Consider the following 22,324-nt stretch of genomic DNA (forward strand, 5'->3'; position numbering starts at 1 on the left):
CTCAGAGGAAGTTCTTGTTAACCCATTGCGGGCTGTGAGCTCACTGCCTGTCTCAGGGAGGCTGCTAAATATTCTTATCTGTTATACAAAAACAAATTATTATAGATGTAAAACAAAGTGGAATCTGGGAGGCCGGCCAGGAGAACATTGGACTAGTCGAGTCTGGAGGTAACAAAAGGCAAGGATGAGGGTTTCAGCAGCAGATGAGCTGAGGCAGAGGTGGAGACGGGCGATGTTACAGAGGTGGCAGAAGGCGGTCTTGGTGATGGAGACGATATGGGGTCAGAAGCTCATCTCAGGGTTAAATAAAATGCCGAGGTTGTGAACAGTCTGGTTCAGCCTGTGACGGTGGCCAGGGAGGGGGATGGAATCGGTGGCTGGGTATCGGACAAGCAACCTGACAAATGAGAGGCAGTGGAGGGGTCGGGAGTGGTGGTGGTGGTGAGGTAGAGCCGGGTGTCATCAGCGTACACGTGGAACGTGTTTTCGGACGATGTCGCCGAGGGGCAGCCTGTGGATGAGAAATAGGAGGGGCCAAGGATAGATCCTTGGGGGACTCCAGAGGTAATGGTGCGGGAGCGGGAAGAAAAGCCATTGCAGGAGATTCTCTGGATACGACTGGAGTGATGAGAATGGAACCAGCGAGTGCAGTCCCAGCCAGCTGGACAGCGGCTCGAACCAGCGAGTGCAGTCCCAGCCAGCTGGACAGCGGCTCGAACCAGCGAGTGCAGTCCCAGCCAGCTGGACAGCGGCTCGAACCAGCGAGGGCAGTCCCAGCCAGCTGGACAGCGGCTCGAACCAGCGAGTGCAGTCCCAGCCAGCTGGACAGCGGCTCGAACCAGCGAGTGCAGTCCCAGCCAGCTGGACAGCGGCTCGTACATGAAATGAGCTCAGCACAGTCTCAATCCAGTTCTTTCCAAGTACGGAACCCAGAACATCAAACCACCACTAATACAGAAAACACTTACACTGGAAATGCCATCTTCTACAACCAGGGGTGTGTCTCTGAGCATTCCAACAAACCCTTCGGTCGTCTCACCATGCCCTGTTGTGTGTGTCCCCTCTCTTCAGCCCACCATTGGTGACGGAGCCTTTAGCCGCATTGGCCCCTCTATCTGGAACTCTACCCCGAACCCATCCACTTCTCCATCTCTCCAGCACTCTCTCCTTTACTAAAACCCACCATTCCCACCGTGACTGTGGGTCCATTCCCACCGTGACTGTGGGTCCATTCACCGTGACTGTGGGTCCATTCACCGTGACTGTGGGTCCATTCACCGTGACTGTGGGTCCATTCACCGTGACTGTGGGTCCATTCACCGTGATTGTGGGTCCATTTCTCTGTTTCCATTTGTGAAGCATCTTGGGACTTTTTTTACATTAAAGGTACTGAATAAATGCAAGTTGTTGGGATTAAGACACATAAACAAAGCAGTTCAGAGGGAGCTTTACTCTGTATCTAACCCGTGCTGTACCTGCCCTGGGAGTGTTTGATGGGACAGTGTAGAGGGAGCTTTACTCTGTATCTAACCCGTGCTGTACCTGCCCTGGGAGTGTTTGATGGGACAGTGTAGAGGGAGCTTTACTCTGTATCTAACCCGTGCTGTACCTGCCCTGGGAGTGTTTGATGAGACAGTGTAGAGGGAGCTTTACTCTGTATCTAACCCTGTACCTGCCCTGGGAGTGTTTGATGGGACAGTGTAGAGGGAGCTTTACTCTGTATCGAACCCGTGCTGTACCTGCCCTGGGAGTGTTTGATGAGACAGTGTAGAGGGAGCTTTACTCTGTATCTAACCCTGTACCTGCCCTGGGAGTGTTTGATGGGACAGTGTAGAGGGAGCTTTACTCTGTATCTAACCCTGTACCTGCCCTGGGAGTGTTTGATGGGACAGTGTAGAGGGAGCTTTACTCTGTATCTAACCCTGTACCTGCCCTGGGAGTGTTTGATGGGACAGTGTAGAGGGAGCTTTACTCTGTATCTAACCCTGTACCTGCCCTGGGAGTGTTTGATGGGACAGTGTAGAGGGAGCTTTACTCTGTATCTAACCCTGTACCTGCCCTGGGAGTGTTTGATGGGACAGTGTAGATGGAGCTTTACTCTGTATCTAATCCGTGCTGTACCGGCCCTGGGAGTGTTTAATGGGACAGTGTAGAGGGAGCTTTTCTCTGTATCTAACCTGTGCTATACCTGTCCTGGGAAAGTTTGATGGGACATAGGAACAGGAGTAGCCCATTCAGCCCCTCGTGTCTGCTCCACCATTCGATAAGATCATAGTTGATCTGAGATCTAGCTCCATATACCTGCCTTTGGCTCATATCCCTTAATACCTTTGGTTGCCAAAAAGATATCTATCTCACAGTGTAGAAGGAGCTTCACTCTGTATCTAACCCGTGCTGTACCTCCCCAGACAGGGCGCACTGTGTCTTAACAGGAGCTGCTCCTCGTCTGTACAGGAACCTGACCCTGTCCAGACAATAGGCCCACCTATATGGGCCTATTGTCTGGACAGGGTAGATTGGAGCCTCACCTCATCCAAAGCAGAGACACACTCTGACTGGACAGGAGCTGCACCTCCCCCGTACAGGATGGCGCCCCTCCACACTGGCACATACTCTGCTCATCGGCAGTGCCTGTACCTGTCCGGGCAGGTGTAGTCCATCACAGAATGCTTCGCTTTCAAATATCAGCTCCTCTGCTCTGTTGGTGTACAATTGATCCCGGGTACAGTGTCTGTCTGCAATGAAATTGGAGCTGGGCAATGTCAGACGTGGGCCACTGGCTCCTTTTACCGACTCTGCATCCGACCCTCTGCAGCTCACACCCAACCCGCACCGTGTAAACAACTCTCGAGACCAGGAACCTCAAACAGGATCTCCTCAGAACTACAGACATTTATTCCCTCCCAGTGTCATTCCCTCCTCTCCTGACGCTGTCCTCCAATACCTCACCCACCTGACCATTCTCCGTCTGTGAGCCTAGACAGTGAGTGCCGGCTGTATATTCTACCTTGGGGAGCATCGTGGTTCAGCCCAACCCTGATGGCATGCTTTCCAGCCCGCATCGCTGGATAGGGATCGGGGCATTCTGGCTGATTTTTGCCCTACAAGCAATGAAGCCATTTGAAGCCCCAACTGCCATCCTGGCTGAGATTAGTAGACCGGGTAGTAAAGCTGGCATCCTTCTGGTCTGTGTGGCTCAGTGCCACATTGGGTGATGCATTTACCTGCAGAGAAGTCGTAAGAATTTTTCCCTCAAGTTCCTTGTAGGGGTCTGTAATGCACGGGTCAGTGCAACATGCTGGGTCTATAATACACGGGTCTCTGTAACATGCTGGGTCTGTAATGCACGGGTCTCTGTAACATGCTGGGTCTGTAATGCACGGGTCTCTGTAACATGCTGGGTCTGTAATGCATGGGTCTCTGTAATATGCTGGGTCTATAATGCACGGGTCTCTGTAACATGCTGGGTCTGTAATGCACGGGTCTCTGTAACATGCTGGGTCTGTAATGCACGGGTCTCTGTAACACACTGGGTCTGTAATGCACGGGTCTCTGTAACACGCTGGGTCTGTAATGCACGGGTCTCTGTAACATGCTGGGTCTGTAATGCACGGGTCTCTGTAACATGCTGGGTCTGTAATGCACGGGTCTCTGTAACATGCTGGGTCTGTAATGCATGGGTCTCTGTAATATGCTGGGTCTATAATGCACGGGTCTCTGTAACATGCTGGGTCTGTAATGCACGGGTCTCTGTAACATGCTGGGTCTGTAATGCACGGGTCTCTGTAACATGCTGGGTCTATAATGCACGGGTCTCTGTAACACGCTGGGTCTGTAATGCACGGGTCTCTGTAATGTGCTGGATCTGTAATGCACGGGTCTCTGTAACATGCTGGGTCTATAATGCACAGGTCTCTGTAACATGCTGGGTCTGTAATGCACGGGTCTCTGTAACACGCTGGGTCTATAATGCACAGGTCTCTGTAACATGCTGGGTCTGTAATGCACGGGTCTCTGTAACACGCTGGGTCTATAATGCACAGGTCTCTGTAACATGCTGGGTCTGTAATGCACGGGTCTCTGTAATATGCTGGGTCTGTAATGCGCGGGTCCTGTGGTTCCCAGTCAGTGGTTCATATACCCTAGTGAATATGGTAATTTTTAAGTGCTCTGGATAAGCATTTCAGAACAATTATTGATCCACAAGCATCAGGACCATTAACCAGTGCCGGTGTGTCACTGGGGAAATGTTTCATGATGTAGTGTTCTACAGCAATGTGCGTTTCATTTGTGCTCTTAGTTCTTGGAATCAAGACACACAGATTTTGTACAAACTGAAGTGATGAAGCACAAAGCACTCAGTACAATTATATTAGAGATAATGAACGGAGACAGGACTCTGCAGGAATAGTCGGCAAATTAGTTTTGCCAAAGCTGCAGTAATAACATCATGATCAATCCTTGCGTTTGTTGCTTGACCCTGGTGGGTCAGCAACCCAACAGACACAATAGTGAATTACACAGACCAGGAGGGGCACAGGTTCAACCCTCGGAGTCAGCGGGGCACCAGTGGGGGAATAACTGGCTATAATACCCCTGGGTTAGAGAGAGGGGAAATCAGCCAGGGTTCCTGCTCCTGATCACTGTCCAGTGACCCCTGGGTTAGAGAGAGGGGGAAATCAGCCAGGGTTCCTGCTCCTGATCACTGTCCAGTGACCCCTGGGTTAGAGAGAGGGGGAAATCAGCCAGGGTTCCTGCTCCTGATCACTGTCCAGTGACCCCTGGGTTAGAGAGAGGGGGAAATCAGTCAGGGTTCCTGCTCCTGATCACTGTCCAGTGACCCCTGGGTTAGAGAGAGGGGGAAATCAGCCAGGGTTCCTGCTCCTGATCACTGTCCAGTGACCCCTGGGTTAGAGAGAGGGGGAAATCAGTCAGGGTTCCTGCTCCTGATCACTGTCCAGTGACCCCTGGGTGAGAGAGAGGGGAAATCAGCCAGGGTTCCTGCTCCTGATCACTGTCCAGTGACCCCTGGGTTAGAGAGAGGGGAAATCAGCCAGGGTTCCTGCTCCTGATCACTGTCCAGTGACCCCTGGGTTAGAGAGAGGGGGAAATCAGTCAGGGTTCCTGCTCCTGATCACTGTCCAGTGACCCCTGGGTTAGAGAGAGGGGGGAATCAGCCAGGGTTCCTGCTCCTGATCACTGTCCAGTGACCCCTGGGAGAGAGGGGGAAATCAGTCAGGGTTCCTGCTCCTGATCACTGTCCAGTGACCCCTGGGTTAGAGAGAGGGGAAATCAGCCAGGGTTCCTGCTCCTGATCACTGTCCAGTGACCCCTGGGAGAGAGGGGGAAATCAGCCAGGGTTCCTGCTCCTGATCACTGTTCAGTGACCCCTGGAAGAGAGAGGGGAAATCAGTCAGGGTTCCTGCTCCTGATCCCTGTCCAGTGACCCCTGGGTTAGAGAGAGGGGAAATCAGCCAGGGTTCCTGCTCCTGATCATTGTCCAGTGACCCCTGGGTGAGAGAGGGGGAAATCAGCCAGGGTTCCTGTTCCTGATCACTGTCCAGTGACCCCTGGGTTAGAGAGAGGGGAAATCAGCCAGGGTTCCTGCTCCTGATCACTGTCCAGTGACCCCTGGGTTAGAGAGAGGGGAAATCAGTCAGGGTTCCTGCTCCTGATCACTGTCCAGTGACCCCTGGGTTAGAGAGAGGGGAAATCAGCCAGGGTTCCTGCTCCTGATCACTGTTCAGTGACCCCTGGGAGAGAGAGGGGAAATCAGTCAGGGTTCCTGCTCCTGATCCCTGTCCAGTGACCCCTGGGTTAGAGAGAGGGGAAATCAGCCAGGGTTCCTGCTCCTGATCATTGTCCAGTGACCCCCTGGGTTAGAGAGAGGGGAAATCAGCCAGGGTTCCTGCTCCTGATCATTGTCCAGTGACCCCCTGGGTTAGAGAGAGGGGAAATCAGCCAGGGTTCCTGTTCCTGATCACTGTCCAGTGACCCCCTGGGTTAGAGAGAGGGGGAAATCAGTCAGGGTTCCTGCTCCTGATCATTGTCCAGTGACCCCTGGGTTAGAGAGAGGGGGAAATCAGTCAGGGTTCCTGCTCCTGATCACTGTCCAGTGACCCCTGGGTTAGAGAGGGGAAATCAGCCAGGGTTCCTGCTCCTGATCATTGTCCAGTGACCCCCTGGGTTAGAGAGAGGGGGAAATCAGCCAGGGTTCCTGCTCCTGATCACTGTCCAGTGACAACTGCTGGAAAAGTGTGTGCAAGAGGAGAGGACCAACCTCAACTGTGATGCCCTCATTGGTTGAATATCCTGCTGACACTCACTGTCCAGGCTCTCACATGAAGAAGGGGCATCTGGGTGAGGTACCAGAGGGCAACCAGTTTGCTGAAACCCGCAGTCCAACAAAAGCCGGCACTTTTGGAGGGGAGTGAATAAAGACTGGTTTCGGGAAGGTAATCGCATGTCAGTAACAAGGAGCCACCAACTCAACATGAGAGCAAGACTTCTGCAAAAATTACATTAAATAAAACCTGTACATGTACAGTAGTATAAAAATGACAGGTAGTGAGTTAAAGGTGGCAGTTTATCAGCCAGGCTGTAGTTATAATGATGCAGCACACTGCCATTGAACACATTCCCTTACACACGGGTCTGAGAGTCTGAATTAAAGTTTTTATTTAATGTACAAGGAGAGTCAAAGCATTCAGTGCGGCAGGACAGACAAACCACAGCCTCAAAACATTTAGAAACATGGGGTTTGTGGGGAGGGGGGGGGGGGAACGGGGAGAACGTCCTCAGCCTTTACCGCCTCGATGACCGGGTCACTCCCTGTGGCCTCTCCGAGACTCGGCTCTGGACGCCTGAAGCTGCAACTTCTTCCAGAAAACTAGTGAAAGGAAGAAAGAAAGAACTTGCATTTATACAGCACCTTTCACCACCTCAGGACGTCCCAAAGAGCTTTACAGCCAATGACATACTTTTTGAAGTGTAGTCACTGTTGTAATATAGGAAACGCGGCAGCCAATTTGCGCACAGCAAGATCCCACAAACAGCAATGAGACAATGACCAGATCATCTGTTTTTTTTTTAAAAAGTAATGTTGGTTGAGGGATAAATATTGTCCCAGGACACGAGAGAGCACTCCCCTGCTCTTCTTCAAATAGTGGCTGCGGGATCTTTTACGTCCACCTGAGAGAGCAGACGGGGCCTCGGTTTAACGTATCATCTGATAGACGGCACCTCCAACAGTGCGGCGCTCCCTCAGTACCGCCCCTCCGACGCTCCCTCAGTACCGCCCCTCCGACGCTCCCTCAGTACCGCCCCTCCGACGCTCCCTCAGTACCGCCCCTCCGACGCTCCCTCAGTACCGCCCCTCCGACGCTCCCTCAGTACCGCCCCTCCGACGCTCCCTCAGTACCGCCCCTCCGACGCTCCCTCAGTACCGCCCCTCCGACGCTCCCTCAGTACCGCCCCTCCGACGCTCCCTCAGTACCGCCCCTCCGACGCTCCCTCAGTACCGCCCCTCCGACGCTCCCTCAGTACCGCCCCTCCGACGCTCCCTCAGTACCGCCCCTCCGACGCTCCCTCAGTACCGCCCCTCCGACGCTCCCTCAGTACCGCCCCTCCGACGCTCCCTCAGTACCGCCCCTCCGACGCTCCCTCAGTACCGCCCCTCCGACGCTCCCTCAGTACCGCCCCTCCGACGCTCCCTCAGTACCGCCCCTCCGACGCTCCCTCAGTACCGCCCCTCCGACGCTCCCTCAGTACCGCCCCTCCGACGCTCCCTCAGTACCGCCCCTCCGACGCTCCCTCAGTACCGCCCCTCCGACGCTCCCTCAGTACCGCCCCTCCGACGCTCCCTCAGTACCGCCCCTCCGACGCTCCCTCAGTACCGCCCCTCCGACGCTCCCTCAGTACCGCCCCTCCGACGCTCCCTCAGTACCGACCCTCCGACGCTCCCTCAGTACCGACCCTCCGACGCTCCCTCAGTACCGACCCTCCGACGGTGCGACGCTCCCTCAGTACCGACCCTCCGACGGTGCGGCGCTCCCTCAGTACCGACCCTCCGACGGTGCGGCGCTCCCTCAGTACCGACCCTCCGACGGTGCGGCGCTCCCTCAGTACCGACCCTCCGACGGTGCGGCGCTCCCTCAGTACCGACCCTCCGACGGTGCGGCGCTCCCTCAGTACCGACCCTCCGACGGTGCGGCGCTCCCTCAGTACCGACCCTCCGACGGTGCGGCGCTCCCTCAGTACCGACCCTCCGACGGTGCGGCGCTCCCTCAGTACCGACCCTCCGACGGTGCGGCGCTCCCTCAGTACCGACCCTCCGACGGTGCGGCGCTCCCTCAGTACCGACCCTCCGACGGTGCGGCGCTCCCTCAGTACCGACCCTCCGACGGTGCGGCGCTCCCTCAGTACCGACCCTCCGACGCTCCCTCAGTACCGACCCTCCGACGGTGCGGCGCTCCCTCAGTACCGACCCTCCGACGGTGCGGCGCTCCCTCAGTACCGACCCTCCGACAGTGCGGCGCTCCCTCAGTACCGACCCTCCGACAGTGCGGCACTCCCTCAGTACCGACCCTCCGACAGTGCGGCACTCCCTCAGTACCGACCCTCCGACAGTGCGGCGTTCCCTCAGTACCGACCCTCCGACAGTGCAGCGCTCCCTCAGTACCGACCCTCCGACAGTGCAGCGCTCCCTCAGTACCGACCCTCCGACAGTGCAGCGCTCCCTCAGTACCGACCCTCCGACAGTGCGGCGCTCCCTCAGTACCGACCCTCCGACGGTGCGGCGCTCCCTCAGTACCGACCCTCCGACGGTGCGGCGCTCCCTCAGTACCGCCCCTCCGACGCTCCCTCAGTACCGCCCCTCCGACGCTCCCTCAGTACCGCCCCTCCGACGCTCCCTCAGTACCGCCCCTCCGACGCTCCCTCAGTACCGCCCCTCCGACGCTCCCTCAGTACCGCCCCTCCGACGCTCCCTCAGTACCGCCCCTCCGACGCTCCCTCAGTACCGCCCCTCCGACGCTCCCTCAGTACCGCCCCTCCGACGCTCCCTCAGTACCGCCCCTCCGACGCTCCCTCAGTACCGCCCCTCCGACGCTCCCTCAGTACCGCCCCTCCGACGCTCCCTCAGTACCGCCCCTCCGACGCTCCCTCAGTACCGCCCCTCCGACGCTCCCTCAGTACCGCCCCTCCGACGCTCCCTCAGTACCGCCCCTCCGACGCTCCCTCAGTACCGCCCCTCCGACGCTCCCTCAGTACCGCCCCTCCGACGCTCCCTCAGTACCGACCCTCCGACGCTCCCTCAGTACCGACCCTCCGACGCTCCCTCAGTACCGACCCTCCGACGGTGCGACGCTCCCTCAGTACCGACCCTCCGACGGTGCGGCGCTCCCTCAGTACCGACCCTCCGACGGTGCGGCGCTCCCTCAGTACCGACCCTCCGACGGTGCGGCGCTCCCTCAGTACCGACCCTCCGACGGTGCGGCGCTCCCTCAGTACCGACCCTCCGACGGTGCGGCGCTCCCTCAGTACCGACCCTCCGACGGTGCGGCGCTCCCTCAGTACCGACCCTCCGACGGTGCGGCGCTCCCTCAGTACCGACCCTCCGACGGTGCGGCGCTCCCTCAGTACCGACCCTCCGACGGTGCGGCGCTCCCTCAGTACCGACCCTCCGACGGTGCGGCGCTCCCTCAGTACCGACCCTCCGACGGTGCGGCGCTCCCTCAGTACCGACCCTCCGACGGTGCGGCGCTCCCTCAGTACCGACCCTCCGACGCTCCCTCAGTACCGACCCTCCGACGGTGCGGCGCTCCCTCAGTACCGACCCTCCGACGGTGCGGCGCTCCCTCAGTACCGACCCTCCGACAGTGCGGCGCTCCCTCAGTACCGACCCTCCGACAGTGCGGCACTCCCTCAGTACCGACCCTCCGACAGTGCGGCACTCCCTCAGTACCGACCCTCCGACAGTGCGGCGTTCCCTCAGTACCGACCCTCCGACAGTGCAGCGCTCCCTCAGTACCGACCCTCCGACAGTGCAGCGCTCCCTCAGTACCGACCCTCCGACAGTGCAGCGCTCCCTCAGTACCGACCCTCCGACAGTGCGGCGCTCCCTCAGTACCGACCCTCCGACGGTGCGGCGCTCCCTCAGTACCGACCCTCCGACGGTGCGGCGCTCCCTCAGTACCGACCCTCCGACGGTGCGGCGCTCCCTCAGTACCGACCCTCCGACAGTGCGGCGCTCCCTCAGTACCGACCCTCCGACAGTGCGGCGCTCCCTCAGTACCGACCCTCCGACAGTGCGGCGCTCCCTCAGTACTGACCCTCCGACAGTGCGGCGCTCCCTCAGTACTGACCCTCCGACAGTGCGGCGCTCCCTCAGTACTGACCCTCCGACAGTGCGGCGCTCCCTCAGTACTGACCCTCCGACAGTGCGGCGCTCCCTCAGTCCTGCACTGGGAGTGTCGGCCTGGATTATGTGCTCAAGTCTCAGAAGTGGGGCTTGAACGGACGACCTTGTGTCTCAGAGATGAGATTGCTACCCACTGAGCCACGGCTGACACGAAGAAGAGAAATAAATTAGCGTGGAAAAGGAGTTCCATCAAAGGACGGAGGACCCTCGGCTGAACCATTCCCGCAGGGCGAGGCTGCACCTCACAAATCTCAGCAGCAGCATGAAAAGGGTCCAAGGCCCCAAGGCCTCGACCAGCCTCAGCCACTGAACTATTCCTCGCTCTCCCGTTTCCAACCCCAGTCTCTCCTGCTCTCCAACCTGAGGATTCTCATCTCCTACATACACACACTGAGCAGCTGATTCCCAACATTTGTCATGGGCCAGCTCAGCATTCATAGTGCCAGTGAAAGCCTCCATTAAAACTGAAGCACCTGTAGCTCAGGCCTGTCATAGATCCAGTGGGAAAAGGAAAGGAAAAACCCACAGGCCAGTTGTGCAGTGAAATAGGAATAGGGGAAAGGGGAAAGGGGAACGGGAGGGCCGGGGGGGGGGGGGGGGGGGAGGGCCCGGGGTGGGGGGGGGGGGGGGTCGGGAGGGCCTGATTCAGGTGCTCACATTATGAAGGATTTTGCTTAGGTAAATATTGAAAAGCTATTTTGGTAACTAGAAAACATAAATTTATCAAAAGAACGACGGAGAGGTTAGGAGGGTCGTTAGGAATCGGCGCGTCCGACCAGAAATAGGGGTGGAACAGAATCCAGAACAGCTTTTAAAAAGGAAATGGAGAAATATTTGAAATAGAAAAAGTTTAAACAGCCATGGGGACTGGATAAATGAGACAAATCTTTCAGAGAGAGTCGCACAGGGGCGATGGGCAGAGTCGCACCCACTCACCCCCACCCTGTGCCTGCCCCCCCGCCTCCGTCCACTCGGGCCCCCCCCCGCCTCCGTCCACTCGGGCCCCCCCCCCACTCGCCCCCCCGCCCCATCCACTTGGCCGCCCACTCGCCCCCCCCCTCGCCCCCGCCCACTCGCCCCCCCCCCCCTCGCCCCCGCCCACTTGGCCCCTGATCTGCACACACCGAGAAACAAATATCACTAAAAGAATTGGAAATTTCCATCTGCTGACATCAGTCGTCATCCCTGCAAACCAAACTGCTTTAAATTATTGAGAGGCATCTAGAGCAGAGCTGGGTGCAACGGAGCAGAGTACGATAGAGTTACTGACTGGTGAGGTTTCGGACTGGCCATGGGACCACCAGTCATCAGGCTCACACTGAATGAGGGCATTTTATCACCAAATACAGATTCCAATTGGTCCTTCTTAGCTCAACACAGTAACCAGTCTTCCACAATCATACATCTGGACCCCAGTGAGAGTCAGCACCTTCAGGAGAGGAGGGGACCCGTACCCCAGTGAGAGTCGGCACCTTCAGGAGAGGAGGGGACCTGTACCCCAGTGAGAGTCGGCACCTTCAGGAGAGGAGGGGACCTGTACCCCAGTGAGAGTCAGCACCTTCAGGAGAGGAGGGGACCTGTACCCCAGTGAGAGTCAGCACCTTCAGGGGGAGAGGGGACCTGTACCCCAGTGAGAGTCAGCACCTTCAGGAGAGGAGGGGACCCGTACCCCAGTGAGAGTCAGCACCTTCAGGAGAGGAGGGGACCCGTACCCCAGTGAGAGTCAGCACCTTCAGGAGAGGAGGGGACCCGTACCCCAGTGAGAGTCAGCACCTTCAGGAGAGGAGGGGACCCGTACCCCAGTGAGAGTCAGCACCTTCAGGAGAGGAGGGGACCTGTACCCCAGTGAGAGTCAGCACCTTCAGGGGGAGAGGGGACCTGTACCCCAGTGAGAGTCAGCACCTTCAGGGGGAGAGAGGACCCGTACCCCAGTGAGAGTCAGCACCTTCAGGAGACGAGGGGACCTGTACCCCAGTGAGAGTCAGCACCTTCAGGAGAGGAGGGGACCCGTACCCCAGTAAGAGTCAGGACCTTCAGGAGAGGAGGGGAGAAAATGAGGCAACAACAGAAATAGAAGAATTATTCAGGGGGTAAAACTATAAAGTGAACCGCCGATGCGGTTTGTTCTCCTGTCGAGCCAGAGTTACATGAGTCTCCGACTAGCTTCAGTCAGTGATTGCAGCAACAATAAACCACACGCGGGGTTCGAGTCAAGCTTTGCACTGCCTGATTCCCACTGGGAATCTGAGCAGCTGCTGGTGTGGGGAGGGGGAAGAGACAAGCACATGTCACACTGTTTGTGGAGCTTCAGATTACTAACCTCAAGGGGCGTGGGAGAGAGGGGGGCAGGTGCTGCAGTGGGACTAACTCGACTTGTGTTGGGGGTCGGAGGGGAGAGAAAAGAGCTCCCCCAAGATGAAGTGCTTGAGTCTCCCAGACAGGAGCACTGCTGAAGCCGGTTCAGACTCTGCACTGGCTGCTGCGAACATCAAGCAATCTGCATTAGAAACATAACAGGAGTCAGCACCTTCAGGAGTGGACGTAATTCAGGATTCGGCTGGGGAGGGGCTGTAACTGGTCTCTCTCTCTCTCTCTCTGCTGGGGAGGGGCTGTAACTGGTCTCTCTCTCTCTCTCTCGGCTGGGGAGAGGCTGTAACTGGTCTCTCTCTCTCTCTGCTGGGGAGGGGCTGTAACTGGTCTCTCTCTCTCTCTCTCGGCTGGGGAGAGGCTGTAACTGGTCTCTCTCTCTCTCTCTCTGCTGGGGAGGGGCTGTAACTGGTCTCTCTCTCTCTCTCTCTCTCTCGGCTGGGGAGAGGCCGTAACTGGTCTCTCTCTCTCTCTCTGCTGGGGAGGGGCTGTAACTGGTCTCTCTCTCTCTCTGCTGGGGAGGGGCTGTAACTGGTCTCTCTCTCTCTCTCTGCTGGGGAGGGGCTGTAACTGGTCTCTCTCTCTCTCTCTCTCTGCTGGGGAGGGGCTGTAACTGGTCTCTCTCTCTCTGCTGGGGAGGGGCTGTAACTGGTCTCTCTCTCTCTGCTGGGGAGGGGCTGTAATTGGTCTCTCTCTGCTGGGTGGGGCTGTAACTGGTCTCTCTCTCTCTCTCTCTGCTGGGGAGGGGCTGTAACTGGTCTCTCTCTCTCTGCTGGGGAGGGGCTGTAATTGGTCTCTCTCTCTGCTGGGGAGCGGCTGTAACTGGTCTCTCTCTCTCTCTCTCTCTCTCTGCTGGGGAGGGGCTGTAACTGGTCTCTCTCTCTCTCTCTCTGCTGGGGAGGGGCTGTAACTGGTCTCTCTCTCTCTCTCTCTCTGCTGGGGAGGGGCTGTAACTGGTCTCTCCCTCTGCTGGGGAGGGGCTGTAACTGGTCTCTCTCTCTCTGCTGGGGAGGGGCTGTAACTGGTCTCTCTCTCTCTCTCTCTCTGCTGGGGAGGGGCTGTAACTGGTCTCTCTCTCTCTCTCCCTGCTGGGGAGCGGCTGTAACTGGTCTCTCTCTCTCTCTCTCTGCTGGGGAGGGGCTGTAACTGGTCTCTCTCTCTCTCTCTCTCTCTGCTGGGGAGGGGCTGTAACTGGTCTCTCTCTCTCTGCTGGGGAGGGGCTGTAACTGGTCTCTCTCTCTCTGCTGGGGAGGGGCTGTAATTGGTCTCTCTCTGCTGGGTGGGGCTGTAACTGGTCTCTCTCTCTCTCTCTCTGCTGGGGAGGGGCTGTAACTGGTCTCTCTCTCTCTGCTGGGGAGGGGCTGTAACTGGTCTCTCTCTCTCTGCTGGGGAGGGGCTGTAATTGGTCGCTCTCTCTGCTGGGGAGCGGCTGTATCTGGTCTCTCTCTCTCTCTCTCTCTCTGCTGGGGAGGGGCTGTAACTGGTCTCTCTCTCTCTCTCTCTCTCTCTGCTGGGGAGGGGCTGTAACTGGTCTCTCTCTCTCTCTCTCTCTGCTGGGGAGGGGCTGTAACTGGTCTCTCCCTCTGCTGGGGAGGGGCTGTAACTGGTCTCTCTCTCTCTGCTGGGGAGGGGCTGTAACTGGTCTCTCTCTCTCTCTGCTGGGGAGAGGCTGTAACTGGTCTCTCTCTCTCTCTCTCTGCTGGGGAGGGGCTGTAACTGGTCTCTCTCTCTCTCTCTCTCTCTCTCTCCCTGCTGGGGAGCGGCTGTAACTGGTCTCTCTCTCTCTCTCTCTCTGCTGGGGAGCGGCTGTAACTGGTCTCTCTCTCTCTCTCTCTCCCTGCTGGGGAGCGGCTGTAACTGGTCTCTCTCTCTCTCTCTCTCTCTCTCCCTGCTGGGGAGCGGTTGTAACTCAGCACTGTTGAATTCTGTGCAGTTTATGTTTCCAAACAGTAACGAGGGAAGAAGAGAGACTGAGGGAAGTGATGTCAGTCAGGAGGGAATGACATCAAACTGCGTGGAGCTGGGCCCAGACCAAGGTCGATTCTGACCTCTGTTGCACTTTGTAATCAGTCCTTTCACCAACTAAGCTGGAGGTGAAAGGTCAGGTGTAAGGCCCTTGAACAATCTCGAGGCAGAGGATGTGTCAGCTCTAACGTAACCGTTAACTCGATGAATCACAGTGTTTTGACATGCAACACCAAAAACAGATGAACTGGTTATTGATATAGTTGTATCTGAGATCCTGCTGTGTGCAAAATGGTTACCACATTCACCTACTGAACAACAGTGATTGTACTGGAAAGTAATTCATTGTCAGTGAAATGCTGTGGGAAATTCCAAGACGTATAAAGCTGTGTTTTGATAGAGATTTCTTGACGACGCAGACCCTAACCATGCAAAGATTTCCAATGGACCAAACCCCTTCCCATTCACTCCCACTGTACACAATCCCAATGGACCAAACCCCTTCCCATTCACTCCCATTGTACAGAATCCCAATGGACCAAACCCCTTCCCATTCACTCCCATTGTACAGAATCCCAGTCTGGCTGCTATAATATTATTTTTAATTAAAGAGTGAAATCACCACGATGGAATCTGGGGGAGGTGGTGAACTGTGGGCCACCAGTGTTGATCGCCTCACGGCTGGGAGCAGGGGACTGTCCACATTATGGATGGCCATTGGTACCCATTACACCAAAACTGCCAAGAATTTCTTTTGAGTACAAATTGCTCAATGGACCGTGCACCGTTCGCCACCTGTAGTCATCTCTGGGCTTGATACTGCTGCTTGGAGTTTATCTCCAGGAGCCAACAACGGACCAGAAATGGGCCTTCCCATTTACCTGCCTCAGTCTCCCCTCCCCTCCTTTCCTGAAGTGCTGACTCTTGCTGGGATAAGGTTCCATGGTTATCAGCCATTCCTCCTACAAGAGGCAGGACAGCAAATGTTGGCAAATATTTAACCACAAGGGTCATCACAGTCGCGTCCGATCCTGTTCTCACCAGATGACCGCACATATTGGGCAGTGTCCTAGGCCCAACCATCTTCAGCTGCTTCATCAATGACCTTACCTCCATCATAAGGTCAGAAATGGGGATGTTCGCTGATGACTGCACAGTGTTCAGTTCCATTCGCAACCCCTCAGATAATGAAGCAGTCCGAGCCCGCATGCAGCAAGACCTGGACAACATCCAGGCTTGGGCTCATAAGTGCCAAGTAACATTCGCGCCAGATAAGTGCCAGGCAATGACCATCTCCAACAAGAGAAAGTCTAACCACCTCCCCTTGACATTCAACGGCATTACCATCGCCGAATCCCCCACCATCAACATCCTGGGGGTCACCATTGACCAGAAACTGAACTGGACCAGCCATATAAATACTGTGGCTACGAGAGCAGGTCAGAGGCTGGGTGTTCTGCGGCGAGTGACTCACCTCCTGACTCCCCAAAGCCTTTCCACCATCTACAAGGCACAAGTCAGGAGTGTGATGGAATACTCTCCACTTGCCTGGATGAGTGCAGCTCCAACAACACTCAAGAAGCTTGACACCATCCAAGATAAAGCAGCCCGCTTGATTGGCACCCCATCCATCACCCGAAACATTCACTCCCTTCACCACCGGCGCACTGTGGCTGCAGTGTGTACCATCCACAGGATGCACTGCAGCAACTCGCCAAGGCTTCTTCGACAGCACCTCCCAAACCCGCGACCTCTACCACCTAGAAGGACAAGAGCAGCAGGCACATGGGAACAACACCACCTGCACATTCCCCTCCAAGTCACACACCATCCCGACTTGGAAATATATCGGCCGTTCCTTCATCGTCGCTGGGTCAAAATCCTGGAACTCCCTTCCTAACAGCACTGTGGGAGAACCGTCACCACACGGACTGCAGCGGTTCAAGAAGGCGGCTCACCACCACCTTCTCGAGGGCAATCAGGGATGGGCAATAAATGCTGGCCTCGCCAGCGACGCCCACATCCCGTGAACGAATAAAAAAAAACATATACACAGGATTATGATTAACTCAATCTGAGGCGACCTTTCACTCCCCTACCTGCTCCTTGTTGAGGTTAGCTATAGGATTCAATCCTGGGAGATTTTTACTCACTGTCTTCACCACTGTGCTGTCAAGGATGCTATTACCTGAGCTTGAAGGCAGCTCCCAGCATCAAGGATAAGTCGTCTCAGTGACCAGGTCCCAGTAGCATAACAGTATGGGATTTTGCTCTCGAGTTGGCCGGGTTCACAGGGTGTCTGACTGTAGTTAGTGGATTGCCCTTACCTCTTGGTGTTGGCCGGGTTCACAGGGTGTCTGACTGTAGTTAGTGGATTGCCCTTACCTCTTGGTGTTGGCCGGGTTCACAGGGTGTCTGACTGTAGTTAGTGGATTGCCCTTACCTCTCGAGTTGGCCGGGTTCACAGGGTATCTGACTGTAGTTAGTGGATTGCCCTTACCTCTTGGTGTTGGCCGGGTTCACAGGGTATCTGACTGTAGTTAGTGGATTGCCCTTACCTCTTGGTGTTGGCCGGGTTCACAGGGTGTCTGACTGTAGTTAGTGGATTGCCCTTCCCTCTCGAGTTGGCTGGGATCACAGGGTGTCTGACTGTAGTTAGTGTATTGCCCTTCCCTCTCGAGTTGGCCGGGTTCACAGGGTATCTGACTGTAGTTAGTGGATTGCCCTTACCTCTTGGTGTTGTGAATGGTTGTTCCACCCAGCACGATCCTCACTCCCGGACTGGTACGGTTCAGATTGTAAACAGTTTGTGCCTCCTCATAGGTCCCTCCTCCGATGATGAACACCACAATATCTTGCGGCCTGTGAGAAAGGAGAGATTGGCATGAGTCGTGGACAGGTACCATCGCACTGCCTCTCAGCTGAGAGTAATGTTACCGAGCACACCAAGGGTGCAAGAGCTTGTGTTGAATGTGAAATCGGGGGCTCGGAGGGAGAGACTTTAATCGATTAATTAAATAAATGGGAGATAATTTAAGATGGTTGCACTGTGTACCCAAACCGAGGTCCAACTCCAGGTCTGAGCTGAGTTAGTTGGTCTCAGTCCCCCTGCTGCTGATTGTCGACCAATGATTTGTTCTGTGTGTCCGATCAGATGTGATGCCCTCTGCGGTCAAATATCCAGCTGACGTTCAAGATCTAGGGTCATGCATGAAAATGGCCACTTGACTGAGCATCGAGAACCAGCATCTTCAATCAGAAGAGGAGAGAGTCAGACGGAGGGAGAACAACTCCCATTTATACAGGGCCTTTAACGCAGTGAAACATCCCAAGGTGCTTCACAGGAGCGTAAATCAGACAAACACTGATGCTGAGCCAAAGAAGTCAAGAATAGGACAGGGGAGGTGGGTTTTATAGCGTCTCAAAGGAGGAGAGAAAGGCAGAGAGGTTAACAGGTCTGGGAAGGGAATTCCAGAGCTTAGGGCCTAGGCAGCTGAAGGCACGGCCGCCAATGGTGGAGCGATGAAAATCGGGGATGCGCAAGAGGCCAGAGTTGGAGGAGTGCAGAGATCTCGGAGGGTTGTAGGGTTGGAGGAGGCTACAGAGATAGGGAGGGGCAAAAACTCCTTCTCACGGGCTACGGTAAACAGAGTGGCCCAGGACCACATTCATTTTAAGTCAATGAATGAACCCATTTAAAAGAGGGAAATTCACTTTCCATCAGAGCTAATGGATAGTTTCAAAACGACAGGGCATGGAGAGATCAGGCACCGGCAGGAAGTGCTGGCAGTCAGGCAGACTCCACATCTCAATCCTATCAGCGAGCAGGGCTAGTGGGACGGGTTCAGAAAGCAGAGAGGTCTATGGAATCCTCCAGGGCTCAAGTGAAAAACTGATGCATTTGCCCCGTAAGTGGAATTTTAATCACTGCTCGTCTGGTCACGCGGGCAGCCCTGGTGCCGAAGGTCGTCAGTCAGACAACTCATTCCCAGGTCTCTCTCTGACCCAGTCGCTGGGAAGCCTTGCTGTCTGATCCATCACGTCCTGCTCAAATGGGGCGACATTGGGAACAAAACAGGGAGGGGGCGTTACAGCCAGAAATACACACTGCGCTGGTGCTCATGCAATCGGAATCAAATTCTTCACTCTGTTCGGAGAGACCAGCAAGGGGGATTCACACACTCCAGTGATCTCCATCTGTCTCTCTCCTGAAGGTGCCAACCCCTCACTGGGTATGGGTTTCATCAACATTGAGCACCCTCTCCTACCTCATCACCAATCTCGATACCTGAGTCTAGATAGTGAGGGGCAGCAGGCTGTCGGACTGTGGGGGGAGCAGCACAGCTCCACCTGATCGGATGGTGTACACACACACGCGCGCGCACACGCACGCCCGCACACGCGCGCCCGCACGCACACGCGCCCGCACACACACACGCGCCCGCACACACACACGCGCCCGCACACACACACACACATACACACACACACATACACACGCGCGCACACACGCGCGCGCACACACGCGCGCGCACACACGCGCGCGCACACACGCGCGCGCACACACGCGCGCGCACACGCGCCCGCGCCCGCACGCACACGCGCCCGCACACACACACGCGCCCGCACACACACACGCGCCCGCACACACACACACACATACACACACACACACACACGCGCGCGCACACACGCGCGCGCGCACACACGCGCGCGCACACACGCGCGCACACACACTCCAGTAGGGGTCACTGGAGAGCGCTCAGGAGTGGGAACGCTAGTTGATTTTCTATTCACTAACACAGGGGTACTGAGGCCAATTGTAGCCATGACTGAGATCAGGTAGCTCAGCGCGGATGGGAAGGAGCCTGGGGCCCTCCTGTACGACTCAGCTCTTCAGCATGTGGTGCTTTTAGTGCCAAGCAGTCAGGGGAGTTTATAAATTAGAGGTTTCTGCATCTCCAGGAGACCCTTTGGCGGTCGAGTGTCTGAATTCTAGCAATCCCACAAAGTACATTCTGCACTGAAGGAAATGGGAGCCATTTCCCCCAGATCTGAACAAAGAGTCAGAGGGCAGCACACATATCCACTCAACAAACAATAGGAAGAGGCCGGCATTGCTGTGTCCCCCCCCCCCTCCTCCAGCCCACGCTGTCTCAGGAAGGAGGGCCCAACACACACAGCCAGTGTTAACCTGTTCATGGTACAGACAGGCCAACAGCCCCCCGCCCCGGGCAGCGAGCCCCCCCGCCCCGGGCAGCGAGCCCCCCCCGCCCCGGGCAGCGAGCCCCCCCGCCCCGGGCAGCGAGCCCCCCCCGCCCCGGGCAGCGAGCCCCCCCCGCCCCGGGCAGCGAGCCCCCCCCGCCCCGGGCAGCGAGCCCCCCCCGCCCCGGGCAGCGAGCCCCCCCCGCCCCGGGCAGCGAGCCCCCCCCGCCCCGGGCAGCGAGCCCCCCCCGCCCCGGGCAGCGAGCCCCCCCCGCCCCGGGCAGCGAGCCCCCCCCGCCCCGGGCAGCGAGCCCCCCCGCCCCGGGCAGCGAGCCCCCCCCCGCCCCGGGCAGCGAGCCCCCCCGCCCCGGGCAGCGAGCCCCCCCGCCCCGGGCAGCGAGCCCCCCCGCCCCGGGCAGCGAGCCCACCGCTCCTGTGCCCACTGGTATCTCATCGAAGCCTGGAAGCAAGTGCTGACGGGCCATTCTACAATCAGCCAAGCTTTATCCTGTGCACACACACCTCCCAACAGGGCTCACTGGATAGTGATCAGGGGCAGGAACCCTGGCAGAATCTTTGCTCTCCCTACCCTAGGAGTGTTAAGGCCAATTGTAGAGCGTTGACTGAGACCAGGGATGGAACCATGGGCCTTCTGGTCTGTATGATATCTAAGGTACAGACATTGTTAACCACAAGCCGTGCTCTAAGATGCAGGGCTACACCCAGTCAGACAGGGCCAAGCAATAAATATTTAAGCACAGACTGATCACTAAAAGTACAGAGCATTCTAGGGTTACCAGCACACTGGAGTAGGCCGATCTCAGGAGGCTCTGTACCTCTCATTGTTTTACCAGTTCCACATATAGAAACTGTAAGGCTGGGCGAGAGAGAAAGAGAGAGAGAGATAGATGGATATTTGTGCTTTTCAAACTAACCTGTACACAGGGTTGGCGATTTAGGGTTGTTGGGCTGCTGACCAGTTCAATAAAGATGTTCTACAGGCTGACAATTCTCCACCACTACATGAATAAATGCAAGCACGTGTGTCCGGGCTGTGTGTGTATATGCATGCAGGTACATGTGCGCACGGGGGCTGTGTGTGTACATGCATGCAGGTACATGTGCGCACGGGGGCTGTGTGTGTACATGCATGCAGGTACATGTGCGCACGGGGGCTGTGTGTGTACATGCATGCAGGTACATGTGCGCACGGGGGCTGTGTGTGTACATGCATGCAGGTACATGTGCGCACGGGGGCTGTGTGTGTACATGCATGCAGGTACATGTGTATGTTCATGTGTGGGGAGGATTCAGTTTACTGGAAGTTAGAAATTAAATGGGATGGGTATTAATCCACGTGGAAGGTTTAAGGAATGGTGATTTAGCAATCCAGTCCAGCTGGCAGAGGCTCACTTTAGCCCCACGAGCCAAACACAGGAACAGGAGGAGGCCGTTCAGCCCCTCGAGCCCGTTCCGCTGATGGTGCAGCTTTTGAGTGTAGGGGAGAGGATTCCCCAGATGCTCGACAGCACTTTCTTGTTCGACTCTAGCAGATGACGCAGCATTGAGCCCGGGTTTGGTCCTGAGGGAGGGCTCAGCTGACAGGTGAAAGGAGTCGGGTTTCCCAGCAGTAAATCCGAGAATGTGGAACAGGCAGCTCGAGTCTGTCGCACTGCAGCTGAGCAGCCCACTGACTGCGAGCCTGCACACGGAGGTCAGAGGTCAACATTTTAAGGAGACAGTGACCTTACTGTTTGGGGTTGACAGGTGGATACTGTTAATTATATCCATGTGATTTATATCAATGAGTGTTAATTGTATTCAGGTGGTGGGTATCAAATGGGAACTCTCTTGTATCCATTTATAGGAGGGGGTGGAAGGGATCTCGGTGAATAAAGGCTTGGATGCAACTGAAGACCAGGCTCCAGGATTCTATCTTTCACCACCAGGCTATCCAGTTCTAACAGACACGGCCTTTTCTGCCGAGTTTTGTGATCAAGGCAAGGGATCGCGTTATTACTCTGCACTGTGACACTGGTTGGTAAAGATCCTGTCATCAGAGTATTGCCTGTGGGCGGCCGCCGCAGAATACAAAAGACAATACCCAAACTGTCCAAAAGCAGGGTAGTGCTGTGGACAGAATGATGAAATCGAGTACACAGGCTTGGAGCACAAACCAAGAGCCAGGAAAATTGGAAGAAAAGAATAAATATCCTGGGGGGAGGGGGGGGGGGATTTAATCTGAATATTGTGCATTGAAACACAACTAATGATGTCACTGAACCCTGGGGTTTCCTTTCCCACCCCTGCAGGAGCCCTTATCCAGACAAACAGACAGAGAGAATCTAAACAGTTTGTTGGAAAGTT

At 56.3% G+C, this 22,324-nt stretch overlaps 1 protein-coding gene across 2 annotated transcripts in view; it reads right to left on the bottom strand.

The window, feature by feature from the left end:
* Window positions 1–6,655: 6,655 nt before the first annotated feature.
* The window catches only part of vps45 (vacuolar protein sorting 45 homolog), a 47,663-nt gene continuing 31,994 nt past the window's right edge, over window positions 6,656–22,324 (bottom strand). The window contains exons 14-15 of one of the 2 annotated variants that reach the window (XM_067975827.1): window positions 17,483–17,614; window positions 6,656–6,889 (exon numbers count right to left, since the gene is read on the bottom strand). In XM_067975827.1, the coding sequence (XP_067831928.1) occupies window positions 6,805–6,889; window positions 17,483–17,614 (217 nt within the window). In that variant the 3' untranslated portion in view covers window positions 6,656–6,804. Of the gene's footprint in view, window positions 6,890–10,403; window positions 10,565–17,482; window positions 17,615–22,324 lie in introns of those variants that run through there. The other variant, XM_067975828.1, reaches the window with a different exon arrangement.

This window comes from Heptranchias perlo, chromosome 44 (genome assembly GCF_035084215.1).
Source record: "Heptranchias perlo isolate sHepPer1 chromosome 44, sHepPer1.hap1, whole genome shotgun sequence".
NCBI lineage: Eukaryota > Metazoa > Chordata > Chondrichthyes > Hexanchiformes > Hexanchidae > Heptranchias > Heptranchias perlo.